Source organism: Lytechinus variegatus, chromosome 3 (assembly GCF_018143015.1).
Source record: "Lytechinus variegatus isolate NC3 chromosome 3, Lvar_3.0, whole genome shotgun sequence".
Taxonomy (NCBI): domain Eukaryota; kingdom Metazoa; phylum Echinodermata; class Echinoidea; order Temnopleuroida; family Toxopneustidae; genus Lytechinus; species Lytechinus variegatus.
In genome coordinates this window covers 1,121,628-1,141,966 of record NC_054742.1, presented here as the reverse complement: position 1 = coordinate 1,141,966, position 20,339 = coordinate 1,121,628, and the positions used below count along the sequence as shown (strand labels likewise).

General features: G+C 34.4%; 2 protein-coding genes across 2 annotated transcripts in view; one reads left to right on the top strand and one right to left on the bottom strand.

Annotated features, from left to right (window-relative positions):
* The window catches only part of LOC121409928 (dynein heavy chain 6, axonemal-like), a 55,536-nt gene extending 46,063 nt beyond the window's left edge, over positions 1 to 9,473 (bottom strand). Inside the window, exons 1-10 of the mRNA XM_041601714.1 lie at positions 9,385 to 9,473; positions 5,859 to 6,106; positions 4,913 to 5,137; positions 4,193 to 4,440; positions 3,643 to 3,913; positions 3,020 to 3,154; positions 2,424 to 2,550; positions 1,643 to 1,784; positions 1,168 to 1,330; positions 382 to 647 (exon numbers count right to left, since the gene is read on the bottom strand). Coding sequence (XP_041457648.1) covers positions 382 to 647; positions 1,168 to 1,330; positions 1,643 to 1,784; positions 2,424 to 2,550; positions 3,020 to 3,154; positions 3,643 to 3,913; positions 4,193 to 4,440; positions 4,913 to 5,137; positions 5,859 to 6,077 — 1,796 coding nt within the window. The 5' untranslated portion in view covers positions 6,078 to 6,106; positions 9,385 to 9,473. The remainder of the gene's footprint in view (positions 1 to 381; positions 648 to 1,167; positions 1,331 to 1,642; positions 1,785 to 2,423; positions 2,551 to 3,019; positions 3,155 to 3,642; positions 3,914 to 4,192; positions 4,441 to 4,912; positions 5,138 to 5,858; positions 6,107 to 9,384) is intronic.
* A 5,117-nt stretch (positions 9,474 to 14,590) lies between these two features.
* LOC121412164 (Ig-like V-type domain-containing protein FAM187A) lies at positions 14,591 to 19,236 on the top strand. The gene is made up of 7 exons (XM_041605072.1): positions 14,591 to 14,660; positions 15,165 to 15,314; positions 15,926 to 16,006; positions 16,552 to 16,609; positions 17,042 to 17,235; positions 17,527 to 17,553; positions 18,633 to 19,236. The coding sequence occupies exons 1-7, from the start codon at positions 14,591 to 14,593 to the stop codon at positions 18,737 to 18,739; spliced, it is 687 nt and encodes a 228-aa protein (XP_041461006.1). The 3' UTR covers positions 18,740 to 19,236.
* Positions 19,237 to 20,339: the final 1,103 nt, after the last annotated feature.

Genomic DNA, 20,339 nt, shown 5'->3' with positions numbered 1-20,339 from the left:
TTTGTAGGATGATCAAATATATCAATATACAAAAGAATTTTACCACTGCTAGGAACATGAGGAAAAAAAAATCGCAATACATCATTTAGCAGTCATGTAAAAAATCTAAGTGTGGAGGGGGCATCTTACTCCACTCTTTGCTAAAAATGATACATGATAAGTACTTCCTTTTCAGAAGCAAAACCCCCTTTTTGATGAAATTGCTTCCTTTTAAAGGGGTAAGAAAATTTTTGGGAAAACCTTTTTCTTTTTTGCTTGTGCAAAAAAAAAACTGACAGAAATCTGCCTCCTCTTCATACAATCTTCTTGTAAATCCTCAATCTAAATAAAACTGCCTAGGCGTGAAAAAAAGAGATCTGATCTCAATGAGTTGTGCTTTACCTTGTGAAGGCATCGAAGTACGTATCAGGTACAAGGTTGTCCACTCCTAGCACACATTCCTGGAAGCGTTTGATGGTCTCCGCAATACCATCTTGGTAATCATCAACGTTGGGACTGAAGAGGATGTTGAGTGGTTCTAGAACAAACTCAGTTAGATACAAGGGAGCAAGTACTGTCTGCTCCGTTGCTCCTATACCATCATCAGCAATGGCTGTAGGTCCTCCAACCACCGAAGATGCATTGTTGGACCCAGCAACGGTTGTAGCCTAGATGGAAACAAAGAATTCAAGAATTACTTTTAACCAATTGCCCAAAAGTATCCTGATAATCACATAAATAATCTAATGGAAAATGTCCAAAAGTCTTGATAACTCAAAAAAGCCATTGGGTTGAGGATAAATGAGGTATTGCTCCGGCAAAATGTAAGAAAGAAGGGCTGCTACTGTAAATAGTAGGTAAATCTGGTGACCCACGTCCATGGTACCCATAGACAAACTTTAGGATATAACAATAAGAATTGCTTATAATTCCAAATCGATCACACACAAAAAAAAATAGTCCCGTACAATTATTCATAGCAAGGCTCAGTTTTAGATCTGCTAACATTCAAACCTCATATTTTTTTCATTCTTAAAAACACATACACAAAGATGTTCATCCTTTTAAATGAAAAACTACAAGTAAAATGAAAAATGAAAATCATTTTTTTCTATTCATTAGCTTCAACAGAATTTCATGCTATCAACTTTCAGAAACATCTAAAATCCAAAGAGTAAAATGCCATACCTTGTCATCCTCCTCCTCTTCTTCATCTAGCCTTCCTTGAATCTGAGCCAGAGTAGGTGTATTCTGAAGCTGTTCTCTCAGATAGTTCAAAAGAGTGGTGACTGAATTGACTGCTAGGACATGCATGGTGTTTACAATCAGGTAGTCAGCAAGACGGATGAAACTGTTCGGAGCAAGCATAATAGGATACAGATATAAAACTAGACTACAAACAGGAACTTACTGAAGTATCCCCTTCGCGTTTTTTTGGACAAATACAAATATAGTACATAGGATCCTCATGTACAGTAATATCTCTGTAAGGAGACAAGAAATGTATATGTAATAACAATTCCTTTACAAGCTCCAATGAATGATTGTATGTACCTTGTTGAGGATTGGTATTAGAAGTGAAAATCAGGCTGCTAAACTAAGCTCCTGATCTCTTAATCCACCAAAAACCTTCACAGACTAAAATCAGAATTGAAAACCTTACCATGTCAGCCTCCTGCAATGACTGCGTTTGTTTGCCTGTTCAGTGTAAGTCATCTTATCAGGGGCATCCTGGTAAAGATCCATATCAAAGTTACTCTGCATCATGTAACTAGAATCGGCTGTACCTGGTGGCATCCCTTCCTCTGAAAAAAAGTCAGGAAAACAATACTTTACAAGAATCAACCTACATAACAGCCAGTCAGCAATTGATTTGAATACTTGAATATATGCATCATTTATATGGCTTGCTATTCAATAACTATACAGAAACCTTTAAAATAATACATTTGACTTAGTTGTACATTTTAAACTTTAAGACATGCTAAAATTGGATCACAATCCTAGGCCATCATATACAACAATTTACCACAAATTTTTGTGACATCCTTTTTTTAAATGTTTGAAATGTTTCAGGATTGTTGCCACTGATGACAGACACTTACATCAATATTTAAACACTATGTACAGGAATCTGGTAATGATGACAACAAAGCCTGGAACTATCCAATTCAGTTACATATGAAACTGTTTAAAACAAAATATTTTGGTACCAGATATCCCCCAAAAGATATTACTTGACATGAAAGATTATGCCTCCACAAATCTTAATTTCAATTGTCAACCAAACAGATTAACAGGAGATCAGGAATGTGTTGCCAACTGGAAGCATAACTCCATTGAGTTGATTTATTTTTCATAAGTAAATTTGTTAAATGGTTCCAATATCATATAACCGTATGAGGCTCTCATTGGCAATGGGTTACAGATTTCATCACACATACCTCCATTGGCATCGTTATCAAGAAAGTAGTCATCAGGTGTAAAGCCAGCCTCAAGGAGTGCTGTCCTACATGCACTCCTTACAACCTCCTTAACAAGCTCACGGAACTCAGCAAGGCGACCTGACACCTATACAAAGAGAAGTTCAAAACAACAAGATGAAGTAGATTATTCATTCATTTTGACATAATCACGAATATCCTCATACAAGTAATAAGAACAATAATAATAATAGCCAATTTTTATAAAGCGCTTTTCCCAGAATGGCCCAAAGCGCATTACAGCATATTATTACCCTGGTCATTGGATTCATTTCAATCAAGCACGAAAAGTGCACAATTTCCACTCCCTGGGGAGCATTCCTTGCATTCGTCGCAGCCACATTATGGCGCTGGCAAAATCAAACATACAATATCTTTTGCATCCTACCTGGGTACCCATCTTACATGGAATGTAGAAGTTAGTATCTATTTATATGTATTTATGAATATTGAATGAGAGTCAAACTCCAGATCAGATAATGATGGGCACAAGTATGAGTATTGAAAATCTGGTAATAGAAAATCAATTCCTACAACATAATGTGGAAGAATCTTACCTCATTAAGTTGAGTGAACTGTGCCATGGTGAATTCATTTAGAGTATAGGTGTGTCCCTTCTCAACTTTACAGAGACCCATGTCACTAATCCTATAACACATCTCTCTGACATTCAGCAATGCTGGTCGTAATGACTGAAAGCAAAGAAATTTCCGGTAAAAGTAAAGGAGAACATTGGAATAGATACTCATGGCAAAATGTCCTTCATAAAATTTAACTTAGAAACGAATGGAATATCCTGACATCAAATACTGAATACATTTCTTCTTGAATTTCAGAAAAAAAAGAAAGACCCAATGAGAAGAATACAGAAAAGATACAGAAATTAACCCAATTGGGTCTCATGGATTTTAGTTAAAATTGAATATAAGTAACGACAATAGTACAGTGAGTTAAGAAGTTTCTGTATCTTCCCTGTATTTTCGTCATGCTAAATAAAGCAAATTAACTTGAATAATTGCACAAATACTAAAGCACACACCAGAGATAACCATGCCTATGTTTTTATATTTTACCATCTATTTTTGGCAATAATGAGATGAGAATATTGATGTATCAATCAACTTTGGTACAACGGGTGGCTGGAATCCTAGATTTATTCATCAATCCACCAAGAACTTACTGCATTCACAATGAAGAGATTTTCCTGCAGCTGCTTCTTACAAGATGTCAATCGCCTTGATCTAACATTCTTCCTCCAGGTCGAGAAAGCCTTCCATTTACGGAAGAGGTGGAAGAGAGGAATCTTGATAAGCTTGGTGTAATAATGGTACTCCTGTTCCCAACGGTCAAGTTCTGTGAACTCAGCATCGCTACCATTACGAACCCTTGTCACTCCCTTCAGACTGATGGTACAGTAATCTGGTGCATGGATGTTGTTATGTGAGACAATTCTGAATGACGAAAAGTAGAAATAGAAATATTAAGAATGAGGATTCATAAGTTCAATACTATCGTGGTGATTAAGTTGGTAATAATCAATGTAGCGACAACCTATCCAATTCCACTGCAAAGATGTGTTGTTTCATCAGTGGGCTAGTTACATCTGTACGTTTGACAATTCATACTTTACAAGTATGTTAGTTCACCTTTACAAATATTACATAACTGGGTTCACCCAAGATCCAAGATACAAATGATACTAAGCTATATAATGATAATATAAATCTTACTTGAGATTGTACGGATGATATTTGATTGATGACTTGGGTACAGCTGGGCTCATGTACAGGAAACCAATCCTTGGTTTGTCTCGAATAAGCTTGATGATTGCTTCGATATCAGACCACCCTTCCAGATGATCAACACCCTGGGCCATGGGCAGGGACATGGATATACCCCTTGGGATCGTGCTAGAAGTGGTCTCCTTGCGCTCTTTGGGTGGGGTTGGAGAACGCAGAGGGTGTCCCGCCAATGAATCCTAAGAGGGAATTTGAGAAAAAATAAGGAAACTGGGATAATCACCATGAGAGTGTTGGAAAGGTGTTAAAGCAACTCTTGATTTGATGTTTCCAATCAAATCATTTTAATCTGCATCGCATCTTCCACTTGCAACAATTCATTTTTTTTTTAGTAGTTGATATTTCTAATTTCAGTTTATTATTATTCTTGATACAAAATAATAGCCATGCTCCTAGAAAGACAGGTGTAATATCTAAACTTTTCACAGGCCCATGATTAATTCATTTAAAACAAGCTAGATATCAAGTATGGATATTAATCAGTGCTATTGGGAACTAATTATACAGCACAAAATAATTTTTAACAGCAATCTATTTACAATACCACAAGGTTAAATCCTTTCACGGTGAATGAATATTAAACCATTGTCTGCATTTGCTTTGTTTTAGTAGTTATCAAAGGATCTTTTTTTCTTAATGCCAAATTCCTACCTGTTTCTGCCTGAGATCATCTGGTAGATCTGGCAATGGTGAGGATGATGGTGGTCTCTCTAATGGCTCTACTGAGGTAGCCCTTTTTGTTTTCTTACTGTCTGGTTCTCCAGTGCTCTGAACAGGAGCAGGTACTGACTGCCCTCGGCTTGCACCAAGAGCATCTGCAGCTTTACGTCTTATATACTCTGGTTGGTTCTCAGCTTGGAATTTGGCAAGTCCAGGCTGAAATGGAATGGTGTATAATGCAGTTGCTCTTAATTTTTTAAATAAACATAATGGAATATTGTTTAGTAGTACTGTACAGTGAAATATTAATCAGCTATAATACACACAAGATAAGTAAAATTTGACACAGTTGAACCTAAGCATATACAGCTACATTCATGCTATGTGATTTACACAACATTACACACATTGTTTTAATGAAGGAATAATCATTTCTCAATAATTTAAGGTAGGTTGAATATCTTTGATTGCCGTGATTGGTTACATGAACCTAATACCTCAGAAAGATACAATTTACTTTGATGTGGTTTAAAAACTAAATACTATGGAATTTCAATCAACAATGGCTGATGTAGCAGGACAGTGTACATGTCATTGACAATATAATAATCTGAATATATTCTGACATTGGGTAGGAAGATATACACAAATTGAAAAAAAAGGAAAGACAATATACATCATATAATCATTATTGATGATATTATGCTAAGCGTAGTACAGTGCTCTGATTTGTAACCTCTGAATAATAAACACTGAATAAATGTTGATGTTGTCTTGTATAGGCCTGCTATCATTATCATTACTAAGCATAATCATATCTTAAAAAAATAAAAACTACTGAAAAGCTGAGTTCCAACCATTTTTAAATACATCTGTTGTCCTAAATTTGATTGAAAAACTATACCAATATTTAAAAGTGAAAGAATGGGAAGCTTACCAAAGGTTCCAATCTAGCAGCTGTAGGTTTAGCTTTTGTTTTGCGCTGTGCTGGAGTTACTCTTGCAAATTTAAGAGCTTTCTTGTTGATGGCTGCTTCTTGGGGGGCATAAGAGTAGAGACGTCCTTTTAGCTTATCCTGATCAACACCTGGAAGGTTAAAGCTTCTGGTAGGAGAGCCATTCATCTGGCCATTAAGGCCATTTACCGACTGAGACATGACTGCCTCTTTTTCCTCTATTTTATGTCCTGTGGTTGAAAGAGGTTAATATAATAACATTCAGGCCTAAGACAAATACATAATTCACTTCAAGAGTAATACTTGTGATGTGACCACTTATGCTTTTCTGCAATATTCAATTTATTTCTGTATTTCATCAGTTTGTTCAAAGATACTACAAGGGGAAGATTGGACACTTAGGCGATTTTTTGAAATGCTCAATTAATGCTCATGGGGAAGGGGTCCACTAGCATTGAGTAAGTAAACCATTGCACATCAGCACACTGCTGTGTACAAAACATATGGGGAAAATTAGAGAAGGGATTTGGGAGATAATTCCACCTTTTATTACCCAGAAACCACTACAATATATTCATCTCTAATTTAAGATAAACAAATTTGAAGGAAAAAATCTTAGAAATATAAAAAATTTTCTATTCATTTGCCCCTTCACCATTTCTCTCATATCTTGTACACAACCATATAGCGATACGCAGAGGTCAAGAAGATGTTACTACTAACGCAGTAGGGCGCTCTTCCCGAGTTTTTCATTGTTCGCTCTATGTACTGTCCGATCTTCCCTTGTAGTATCTTCGGTTTGTTGAATACATGTTGTATATTTTTATTACAATGTTCAATTTTAAAATATGTCTCAATATTTCATGAAAAGTTCACAAATATTCCAGTATTAAGCTCAATACTATACCCTACTAACTAATGAAAATTTTGCAATCAAGAAAAAACATTCATCACTAAATACTGCTATTAAAGCTCCAAAAGAACTACACAAATTTATAACTCATATCCACTTGATTGCTTGCAATGTTAAGTCCTCATGATTTCTGTTATGATGCATACCCGATAAATAGCCTACTTTTGTTTTTGCATTTTTCCTAAATCTTACGCTTAATAACCAATTTACATAATTTTCCCCCTCCTGTTCCTATTTCATATTGTCATCACTTTTTTTATCATTAAAGTGTTCGACTACAACACTGTATGTTGCACTTTAAAGGACATCAAACTTCGACCTAGACTTTCCAATCTCTTCAAATTATGCTTTTGGGAGCTTGTAGTTCTTCCTCCATAAATTAATCTTGCAAATTCTTTCCAAGTGTAATTCTCCTCTTTTATAGAATACAACACTGCTTTATCACTGAATACTGTCCAGTGTACACTGTACACCAAATCATCAACCAAGATCAGTCACTGAACATATTTTTTTTTGTTCCTACAATTATTTTTTTTGATTTGTGTAATAAATTTTATCAAATATTAGTGTAACGTAATTTGATGCTTTCTTATTGAAAATTTGAGTTCAATTACAATTACATTATTTTGGGGTTTTACTTACATGTAATTGATTTTCTTCCCTTACACACTATAAAACTAGTTTTATTTTACAAGCTCAATTATCTGATGATGGTCTAAGTTGAAGACCACAAATTCAACATGACCTTTAAGGGAATTTTATTTTGTTTGTTATACATCAATTTATTCAGACAGGTACATGTATGGCAGTGTGTCTGAACTTCAAGAATGTCCATACTTCACTCAATCAATATCTTTAAAATCTGACATCAACAACATAAAAAGTGACCTGAATATTACCCTGTAAAATATATTAATTAGTTACTAATAAGTAAATTTTTATGAAAATAATGATATAATATCAGCAATTTGTCACCTTTAGTGCTCGCTGCTAGAAACTAGAAAAGGCTGATCTTCTCAACAAGCCTCAGCCCTCAGGAAATGTGAATGTTGTAGGATGGGGGGGTCGGGTGTCCGGACACTTTATATTTTTGAAGCCTTCTTTTTTGTCCTTAGATTACACTAAAAATACAAATTCGATAACTGTAATCATCTTCTATTTTGTTCTCTATAATATTTCCTGACATTTTGTACTCAAAATTGATAAAACTTTGCTTGTAAATTTTTCCAATTGACTTTCTATAATTGTTCGTCCGGACACACAACAACTGGGTATACTGCCTGACTCTACTGCCTATCTGAATATCTCACCAATAGAGCTTATTTTTTGTTTACATGTGAAGATTATACTTTTTCTAGAACAGTGCGTACTCATCGATTGGCATCTAGAATCTAAATGTTGAGATCCCAATACTAGCAAAAGGCCTCGAATTTCTCTCTAGATCTATTTCACATTTTTAACGATGGATTTTAAATCTATGATCTTGGTGTCAACTAGGTACTGTAGCTCTATCATTTCAATTGCTTCTGTATGATTTTGAATACAGTAGTTTGTGAGTGAATTTATTTCTAGCCAAAACAAAAGCCCAAACTTAAGATTTCTAAAATGTGCTCAAAATAAAGTTCAAACTGTCAAAGAAAGTAAGACACCCTGGTCCCTGCTGCATCCGTGCCATCAGGCATCACACTTGAAAAAGGGACATTTTATGATTAAGAATCACATACATATTAAGCATTTTCTGTGTCTGCCTGAGTGACTGTGCGTGTGCATTGTGCGACTGAGAAAAAAAGGTTGCCTTGCCTTGTTTGGCTTTGCAAATGCAAGTGCAATTTTTTATTTGCATTGTAAGGGTTTACAGGCATACACATATTATTGTTTGCACTTGAAGCTTTTAGCTTATGTTGCAACACCTCTGTATGTTCATTATTTACTTGTGTTTCGTATATTTATATATTATCTGTGTATTCTTTTACATTGACTGTAAATTGTGAACATTACTGAGGACTGCTTGATACATGTAGGGAAGGGGAGTGCGAATTTTGGGAAAGCTGCTAGGCCTACAGCTATGGTCTTGGTTATGAGTTATCTGTAGAATAAAGTCTTTTACGTTATTGTTTGACTCTAAAACTATCCAGTCTGAAGTCTGGTTCTTGTTCAGGTATTCTACCCCTTTTTTCAGCATGTTGTTGCAGGAATGCAGAAAACAAGAAAAATTTTAAAATAAAGAAACAAAAAACGTGTGATGTTATTATGACTCATCCAAACAAACATCCACATAGTATCAACCAGCACAATAATGCCTCTAAAATGGCCACATTAAAACAAGATTTAAACCACAAATTTGAATTCACAATATGACCCAAGGGCGCGCCAACGGAGTGTTGAAAAACCCCAGCCCGTCAGTAGCGGGGGTGTAGACGTGGACGACCGGAGGTTGAGCGATCCGCTGATCAGTGCTGATTAACATCGCGTCTTTCGCAACAGTTTTAGAGCACAACAAACAACTTCATGCAAAGTCTAATTGTATCTAATCAAATTAATAAACTTTGAAGACATCAAAAAATCGCTTTAGATACGCAAACTACATATTCTTACCTCTGTATGCTAATTTCAATATTAACTAAATATAGATGTCATTCCGCCATGTTGACTTCGCTTCTTCAGACCATGGCAACAACATTACATTTGACGGAAATTCCCGAACAATAGCCGAATCCATCACGTACGTACCTAGTACTCGCTGATATGATTCGTTCGGCTCCAGTCAACGCCCTCTGCGTTTTGAAACAGTACTTAGAGGAAGAAAAAAAAGGAGGGTTATAGTAAATAAGTTAGATAAAATTTAATTGGCTAAGGCAGATATAGCGGAGTCCGATGTCTGAAATCCAATTTTCATAGTCGTTGTAATTACCGGCAACATATGAAGAGCTCACTTGCAAAGGGGTTAGATCCATTTTTCATCAAATTTGATTTTTATGTCTCAATGTTTAGAATTTTAGTAGCTCTATAGTCATGATACCAAAGAAAAGGTTAAATTCCTATTAAAAAGTGAACTAAAATGGCAAAGAAAATTCACTTTTTTTCAAAAGGGGTTAGGTCCATTTCAGTTTAATTGCAAAAGGGGTTAGGTGTACACAGATTTTTTTTGGGGAAAAGAATATCTTTAAAAAAATATGAAGACAGGTAGCTTTCTTCATTTTACCCAATTTTATGTTCTCATAGTAGGGTATCATGAAATCCAGTTTCGCATAAGAATATTGTAATATGGAAAAATTAAAAAACAAATTCTTGGAGTGGACCTAACCCCTTATGCGACCAAACTGAAGAACTCATTTGTCAAAAGGTTAGGTCAATTTTTCATAAATTTTATTGATTTCTGTCTCTAAACCTCTAAATTTTTAGTCATTCTGATGATACCAAAGAAAATTTGAAATTCAAAATGAAACGTGACTGAAAGTGGCAAAGAAAAATGACTAAGTTTTTAATCAAAAGAGATTGGATTCATTTCAGTTTACTTGCAAAAAAGAGGTTAGGTCCACAATTATAATTTTTCGAAAATAGGAAAAAAAATGAAAACAGGTGAATTTCTTTTATAACCAATTTTCTGTTCTCATGATATAGAGTAGTACATCATGACAATTTAGTTTCTCATAAGAATATTGCAATAAGTGAGAATAAAAAAACATGTTTTTTTCGGAATGGTCCAAAGTTGTCCTTACCCCTTTTGCAACTAAACTCTTTAAATAGGCATACTCAATTTAAACTTTCTTATGCTTTGAAAAAAATGATATCTGCGGGGAAAATGTTATGAATAAGCAATAGACCGCGTAAATTTGCCACCGCCGCAACTCAGGACTGTGGAACATGGGAGTTGCACAAAGACGTTAAAATTACCATCGAATTGTAATTTTGAGAATGTACACTTTATTATGCCACCGCAAAGTCGCGGCTGCCGAACACTAGGGGGTGCAGAAAGGTTTTTAAATACCTTCAAATTATGATTTTGTGGATCCCCCGGCCCCTATTATAGCACCCTACTTTAAAAATCGTTCGAACTCAACTATGCAGCATTATGACGTCATAATAATTCATTGCGTAAATAAAATAGAGCATGCGTATTGGTGTTGTTGGTAGCCATGAAAATAATTTAGTGAGGTTATTTAGCTAATGTCAAAACAGAACCAAGACGCTGCTGTGTATACCGTAAAATTTGAACACTGAAATTATATTTCGAGTTATTGAAATATGATTACAATGTTTAAATTAGTTGTAATCTTTATCATCTGTCAAGTGTCCCTTCATTCTTTTGTGTGTGGTGGTAAGTTTATAGGCCCAAATACGGTTCCTATTTCTTTAAAGATCCGTTTATCTACTAAGAGAGGTTTATAAGAGATGGCAAGCTAAGGTATGAACATTTGTCCATACTCGTTTCTGTTTCTGTTTGTGGTAACTCCCGTAGGAACTCGGCAGGACAGCATTTTGCTGGTAAACGCCAAGCTGGTATATAACCAATTACCAATGAAACATTTAACGTCTATGTTAATCAGTCATAGTGGCTGACGTTATAGACGACAGATATCACTCTCGGGCCTTTTTATCAAAGTGGAGACAATGGCAGAGTTGGGATTCGAACTCACAACCTTGCGATTATTAGTCCAATGCTCTAACCACTGGACCACACGACCCATACTCGTTCCAAATAGGTCAACCTTTAAAAATGGTATGATATCATAAAATTATTTGATCATGATTATATTCTAAGCTAAACATACCCAACGACATGTTTATGCACCTTATATATCTCTATGACCTTACCCTATCGTCCGCCTCCCCCACTGTTCTCTTGTCTGTTTCTATACCTTAAAATTATATCACCTACATTATTCATGCATCGTAGTTTTTTTCAATAGGCCTATTATTATCCATTAGTGCCGTAACTTTTTCAAATTGTCGTTGATTGAAACATCGCCATTATTTCCTCTATACTTTATCCTTCCATGTTTTCATCTTAACTTGATCTTTATGTTGTATAAACGCCTGCTTATCTCGCACGCATCAAGTCATAAATTCTGAAGTATCTTATTTATCACAATCTCTTGCAAAGTTCTTTAATTTTGGGGGTTGATCTATCCCCTTCTATGATTGTTCTTGGATATATATAGATACTGCTGGTAGCATCTATTCTTTGCCCTAATTGTGCAGTGATTTTGGATGAATTAGTAAACATGTAAATGAAATAAATCTATAAAAAAGTAAGAAAAATAAGGCTGATGATTTTTGGAAATGTTGTGAAAGGCTAATCCAGACATTCGACGTTGGACCCACCCCCCCAAAAAAAGATTAATCTCAAAATTCCGTTTGTATGGATTTTCATCAATTTATTTATTAGCTTTTTAATTTGTTGTCGTTTATCATAAGTTGGAGAAAATCACATACCATTGGCAGGAATGATGCGGCGATCTGGAAATGGGTGGTTGAGGAAGCGATATCGACGAGCAGCTTGTAACCCTGATCTGGTGGAACCTCTGGTAATCTTTCCTCACCAACATGTAGAGCTCGAATGCTCCAAATGGTAACGTTTAATGAGTAATTTTTTGTGGTATATGCGCTATATTCAGGTCTTATTATAATAATCATTCACCGAAAGGAGAGCCGGCCTATAAAATTAATCCCGCACCAGGTTTGTCTTCTTCCGCAATCTTAGAATTTATAATTTTCATTTTGATAAAATATAGCTAAAAAAGGAAAAAAGAGAAACAACACTAATTAAACAAACAAAACAATACCGTTTTCGATTGTATCTGTCAAATCAACAGGTTATGATAGTGATTATAAGGGACGTAATTATCAATATTGTTATAATTAAGAATTGCAGTGCAAAGAAAAGGTATGAAATATCACACGAAAGCAAATGAGTTCAAAGTAAGAGAAAGAGGAGTAAAGGATAAGTTAGCTAGTAACTGACCTACATTAAATTGAAAATTAAAGAAAAAAATCATTCAAATTTTCATGCAAACAGGCTTGATATTTCCTCATATTAATTTGATTATCATATACAGTCCTGGATCATCAAACCGCGTTTCATCTGCCACTTGGCGCTTCCAGTCTGCTACCGCTACCAATGATTTACTAATCACTCGAAAACTTAAGCTTAAATATGGCTTAAAGGTGGAAGAGGAAGGAACCAATCGGCTCATCATCAAAAAGGCATCAGAGAAAAACAAAGGGAGATATTATTGCAAGAATGGTGCCAACTATCTCGGGAATTATGATGTTGCTTGTGAGTATGCAACATTTTCCATTTTATCATATTCTTTTTCACCCATGCACTCGATTGTATTCATGATGTAAGTATGATGATGATATCTGCTACTTCTTCCGCGTTGGTGATTTGATGAAGTTTGTTGAAAAAATTATCTTCTTGTCAGTCCTTTCATTAGTTACACTCGTATAATGGTCACTGGTTGTGTAATACGGGATGAACTTATTATTGTGTCCGACTATACCAAAACCTAAATTAATGTTGAAATATAAGATGTCAAAGCATTCGGTTTAAAAACAAGTTCAAAGTTTTCTGGATATATCATCACCTGACATTATTTTGATCGAATATCATAACTATAAAGGAATTTTAAAGAACAGTAACATATTTCTTTTTCGAATTTTAGTATAATACTACCATCGCGTATTTCCACGTTTTAAATATTTTCACAAAGAATTTCGATAGATGCGGTTCGTTGGAATAACTTCATGAAATAACAACTTTTCCTCCGACCACTTTCTTGTCTGTTTTTTATAGATGCTAGCAACCCCCAATTTCACATCGGTGAGTGCATTTACGAATAAATCTGCCTGAATGTGTTTCAAATAATCTTTTCTTATTTTTTTTTTTCTTATAAAAATTGTAATCGATTAATCAGAAATGATGATAAATTTGAGAACATTTCTTTCATTTTAAATGTAGGCTTAGGTTATAAAATAACTTCATGAAATAAACTTTTTTCTTTTATTAATGCATTTAAGTTCATAAATACATGATAATATAAAAATACATACATAATATGAAATATATACAGTATATACGAACAAAATAAAATCGCGCTGTATCAAATGCTGAGTGGTATATCTTATTCAAACTTTTATCATATTTTTACTTTGTAATTATGATTTTGATTACAGTTATCTTGGTTATTCATTTAATTTTCTTTATTTATCTTCATTAAAATTTCATTTTTATTAATTTTCAGTCATTTATTTACTTTGTCAATTTATCTCGTATATATTCACTGTCTTGGGACTTGGTTCACCATGTAAACCTATTTGGAATAGATTTCGGTCACAAGGTGTAGTGTACAAGATTTCAAACTCAGCATGGGCATATAAGGGCATATACACCAATACTTAAAACAAATTTAATTAAAACATTATGTTTTCGCATTTTTTCATCAGTTATTCCGGGAAACGAAGAATATTTGCCCCTTTCTGAGACCAGAAGTAAGTGAAATTATTTATTTTCATCAATTATTCATCGAAAATGCAAATTATTAATATAATAAAATGCAAGGGAGGGGGAACCTAGTAAGAAAAGACGAGATAGAGAGGGTGGGGGGGTAAAGGGAGAAGGGGGAGAGAAGAAAAATAAGGAGCTATAGAAAAGAAAAAAACACGAAAGACAAGGAGATAATATATATATAGAGGGGGGAGGGGTAAACCTTGTGAGATTACATTAAATTTGATTTCGCTGTTCATCAATCCTTTATCATTATGATTCCTTACAGATAACATAACAAATGAAGTAATCATGTATACTGAATGGGGATCTTGGAGTTCTTGTAATCACTGTGGAGACTCAGGTGAACGAGTTAAAATAGGTAAATATTATTCATAATGCTGATCCACACACAGCAAGGTGGTGTGGGAATTACTGCCCCATTCAAAGACCTACATATTTATCGAAAATTCTTCTCAAATTCTACTCAAATTGTGCTCTATCTAGATCTTTCAACTTCAGTCAATAAGTCGCATTGCTTATTTCACGCATTTTCGACACCAGAATTAGAAGGAAATGCGTATACAAAATGTAGATTTCCCTGTTCATGGCATCGTGAACTGCCAAATAGTAATGTTGTGAATGGTTTTGTGTGTGTGGGGGGGGGGGGTAGTTTTATTTAGCTTCTTGATGGTCGCAGTGATTGTCAGGTGAGGCCGTCTCTGTTTTGAAATAGGACTAGATCGGAGAACAGGATTGGTATTGATTACAGATATGCCTCTTTCCCAACTTAACTCCGTAATAAGAGTTATAGAAGAGGAGTCAGTTCAAATGCTAGTTTATGACTGCTTAATCGTTTGGATAATGTTTATCTATTTTGACATAGGTTTATGCTACGCCCGAACCAGACTAGATGATTTTAAGGGCGGTGTTCCTTGTCGTTCTAATGCCGTGCCATACAAAGAGAGATCTAAATACGGATACAATAAACGAAAAGATGAGAAAATAATCGAATCATGCCAAGTAAAATGTCCTCGTAAGTATAATATTAATTAATTTAAAACTCACTTGCAAACGAATAAAGTAAAGAAATGGTCCCTTATTTGACAGCATTCATTTGACGACTCCCTCTGACTATGTAAACCCGCCTCCAAATACATCTAAATCTTTAAAAAGTCAAAACTTCTAAATTTCCTATAGAGTGGCGTATCGTTTAGGGAGGAAATGCATATTGCCACAACATTTTCCCTTGTCTCGAAACCAGATTGAAAATATAAAGAGGGTATGAAAAGGGGCATTAATGGGGGGGGGGTCCTTGAACTTTGTTAATAAAGTAATTCGGCTCCAGTAGTGCCCCATTTGCCGATGTATTGATACATTTTGTGGTTCAATCTGTTTCCATTTATCCAGCTTATAAATATAGGGATACTATCTATTCAGAGCCCAAGGAAATTGCATACACTATGACTGCAATAATATAATTTTGAACAATATTTGACTTTTAAGTAACAAGCAAACGGTATATCGAAACATTTTGAGATGGAATAGGGGATCCAAGCCAAAATATAAAAAGAGAAAAATAATTTGTGCCTTTTAGAATAATCACCATTTTTGTATAATGCTTACAATCCATCTTTCATCTTTAAGCCAAACCGAAGGAGACTGGTGCCAAAGCAGTCGTGAAGACATTCGCATTGTCCGCTGGTATGCCAACACTACCCAAACTAAGTAAGTATTAACATGTTTATTTTAAAATTCAGAATGAGCAAACTAATAAAAGGAGATGGGAAGAGGGGGGGGGGTATCTATAAAAAGAAGAGTTATTTTATAGCAATAAGAAAACTGAAATAGTCGTTTTTTAAATCATGTGCCAAGACCACTTTATATATGTTTCCTTTGCTTGTTGAATTCGGATCCTTCTCAAAATGCTATAGAATATATTAACTTCATAAGAGCGAGGTTAGCGATGAATTAACTAATTTTGTGAAAGAAATAAGAATAAATCATAAGCCAAAATACATGAATATAGGACTATTTATATTTTAAGTCGTCGTAACTAATGATTATTAATCCACTCAACATTCTATAGTACTTTGTAACATTGCCGTTGAAACTATTGTTTATTAGGGGCCGACAAAAGGAATATTTTCTCTAGAATGTATGATTTGTCTTTTCAATATACAAATTATTGATATCCATATAATGTTCATGCATCAATTCTTTATCTTTTTGTATGAGGCACAATAATGCACCATCTTTTTTTTCTATGACAGTAAAACGAAGGGTGTATTACGAGGACGTCGGTAGCAATGCTGAACTTGTTTGTCCAGAGTAAGTAAAAAAAAAAAAAAAATCCCAAAGTAGGTCATTTTTACTCTAAAAAAAATTCACGGTGGAAATAAGTTACCCCTCCTTGTTTTAAAATGCATGCTTCTGTAAAAGATTCTTTATTTATTTTCATCACATTTCAAATTGCAAACGAACTGCCTATATATATATATATATATATATATATATATATATATATATATATATCGTTGTAAAACATTCGTTTTGATTTTGTCATTTTATTTATATGTTACTATGAAATACTATTCTTGAAATTTACAAATTCGAACGGATTCAGTTTGTCATTTTGATTATATATTTTAACAATCATGTGTGCAGTGCAATTTGATTTATATAGAACTATTTTTCAATCTTTCATTACACGATAAAAACAATACTAGTACCATAATTCATGCATAAATATATTCTTTGCAGAGCTGGAGTAACTCATGGGGTACGTTGGATGAATGGTTCTAAAACTCTCAGTCAACTTGACTTTATAAAGACCAACAGCCGGTTCCGAATTGACCATCTAAACAGATTGTATATCGAGAACGTCCAGTTATATGACTCGAGGAACTATACTTGCTGGTTTGAAAGCAAACAGATAGCTATTGTTATAATAAAAGGTAGGATAATTGAAATAATTTAATCTTTAAATGTCTATGTATTAGTGAGGATTTCGAAGGCTTGTTTGGCCACTCCCCTCAAATAGATAAGAATGAATATAAACATGCAAAATATGATAATTTTCATTTTTACAATTGCTTTATGTTTTCAGCATTAATTGTTAATTAATTCATTTATTCATTCTTTTATATGAATTAATTGAGTTGCCAATGAATGTTTTAATTCATTCGTTCATTCGTTCAGTGTAAATATTGTCAAGTCATTCATTTCTCTTTGCCTTTTCAATGCAGTTGTCGAGCCCCCAAGTATTGATGAGGGTAAGTCCAACCTTACAATTTACCCAAATAGAAAAACTACTGGATGTAGCTCATCACGTCGTAAGCGTATACCTGTTTTTTTATTGTATTATGTACTGTAGAACTGAAAACTGAATGGAAGATTATTCTTGAAAAAATTGTCCTTAAATCATCTCAAGGCGCTCATCACACAAAACAACTCTTAAAAAGACAGCTATGTCTCGAAATGGTCATCCTAATCCCAAAGGAAGTTATCAAATACAATTCGTAACACTAAATATATACTTTTTACTACAAACTCTGAGCATCGAGTAGGTAGGATAGCGACCCCTAAAAAAAAAAAACCAAAACAACCAGAAAAAAAGTTTTAACCCCCCGGCTTAACATGAAAGCTGACCGAAAACAATTTTTCATACCAATCCCTTCATTAAAATTCTTGATTTAGTTGAAAAAAATTTGAAAATCAAATTTAAACATTGGCGGCGGAAGCGGGGGGGGGGGGGCTGTCCCCCTCCCCTAAATATGAGATGGGGGACATTCCCCCCCCAAAAAAATAAAATTGTTGAGTACCTTATTTTTATGCATGTCAATTTTGTTTCTTACGTCCCCCCTCTAAATTCAGATGGGCCCCCTAAAAATGTTTTAGTTCCCCCTAAAATTTTGGTTGATAACCTTTTTTTTCTTTGCTTGTCAAATTTTTTACCTGTGTCCATCCCAAAATTTCAGGTGGGCGATCAAAAATTATTACATTTGTGGGTAAAGTGCATTATTACATTTGTGGGTAAAGTGCATTATTACATTTGTGGGTGAAATTATTACATTTGTGGGTAAAGTGTTATTACATTTGTGGGCATATTACATTTGTGGGCGATTATTACATTTGTGGGTGTAACAACCCACCTAATTTTTTTGCCTTCCGCCGCCAATTATTTTAAATGTGAAATATCACGAGCAATTTTCCCTGTAATAATCAGAGAAGTGAGTTTCATGAGAGCCTAATTTGGCGCATATAAACAATCGTAGGTTTTATTATCATTATTCGAAATAAATCTGATTTAACAGCACGCAGTGCGCTCATGTTCTTCTTCTTTCTACAACAGACATGGAAGGGAATGCTATGTACGTCTCAATGGTTCTTGTCTTCATGGTTGTATTCTACATTTTGTTTGGAGTCTGCAAGAATCGAAAACTTCAGACTATCCAGTGAAAACCAAGGCTTGGATGTACACTGAATCTATTTTCTTTACGGGCAAGAACACGCAAAATAATAAAGAAGATAGCGAAAGGTATGGAGCGAAGCGACCAAGCTAACCATAAAGGCATTTAGAGAAGATAACTTAAATTGCAGGGACATACAAAGTGCACACTCTGTGTTAGTTTTGTTAACTATAAGGGGGCAACTGCCCCTCTTGTCTCTCACTCCTCTAGTCCATCGAAATGACAAGAAAAAAGGAGAAAAGACTCATTTCGAAAACAAAGACCAACACCATGGAGTTGTCCCTAATTCAATTGTGATGCTCAATAATAAACCCTCCTTGTTGAAAAACAAACAAAAACAAAACCTATTGAAATACTTAATTGGACAAGTATTTGGTGACGCCTAAGTGTCGAGAGGTGAAAAAAAAACAAGAGGGTGAAAATACAAAAAAGCAAGGACTTTAATTATCAAATCCATGAGAAATTATCTATCTTTATATAGCAATTTGACGGAAGTATATAGGAATTCACAGTTTTATGCATCATCATCCCCAGCGGCAGCACCAACGGCGATACAACAAGGGACAAGCGTTTCATGTTGCTTTTCAAGTGCATATCAAACAATGATGATGAAACGATGAAAAGAAAGAGAAACGGAAATATATGGGTATTAAAAAAGAGTGCAAAGTCGTGCAATTATACGCAATTAAAAAAAAAATCCAGCCCCGTCAATCTTTTTATATTTTCCCCAATCCATACAGATACTGAACACATATTTATCACATTTTCGTAAATGTATGTACTGTATATAAGTATAATTTATTCATTAAAATATCCATGTAATCTCATTTATATTATGCAAATTATTGACATAAAAAATATTTAAAAGAGGTCCTCGACTCCTTCTGGGCACTGTTTCATGAGAAATGTCAGCATTGACACCTGACGATTTCAGTCAAATTCTAGATCTTACTCGGCGACATTAGCATTTACTTACAAAAGATTTCCCCCAATTTCATTTCCAGTGGACAGTGATATTGAAATACATTTATCGTAACACAAGCCTTCTTGTTTGGTTATGAATCGTAAAGTCAGAGCGATCGGGAAAGAAATTATCACTTTTCTAAATGTATAGGGCTAACCTCTCTTGTAATTTATACGATAATCCGAATTCAGCAAAATTTGAAGAATCTAAATGCTTATATTCAATGTAAATTTAGATCTAAAAATACAGGAACCAACAAAATGTTTGGAAGACTGTCAGAAAATGAGGCTTGCATTGCTGACAATTTTCATTAAACCGTGCCCAGGTTATGCACATTTTCAAAGGTAATATCAATATTTGACGATCAGACAAACAATATATATGACATTATTAACATAGACATGTTAGAATCCATCGGGTACTGGGTAGGAAAAATCTGTGATCATCACTTTAAAACCAAAAGCGTGAGCATTTTACAAATAACGTTATCTTCATGAAAATGAAATCCATGATAACCGAATATATTTGAACAGAGCTTTCTGACGACAATCAGTTTATTTTTGGTATGCTTGATAAAATGAAACGAATCTATAAAAAAACTTGAATGAAATCATAGTGTCAAAGA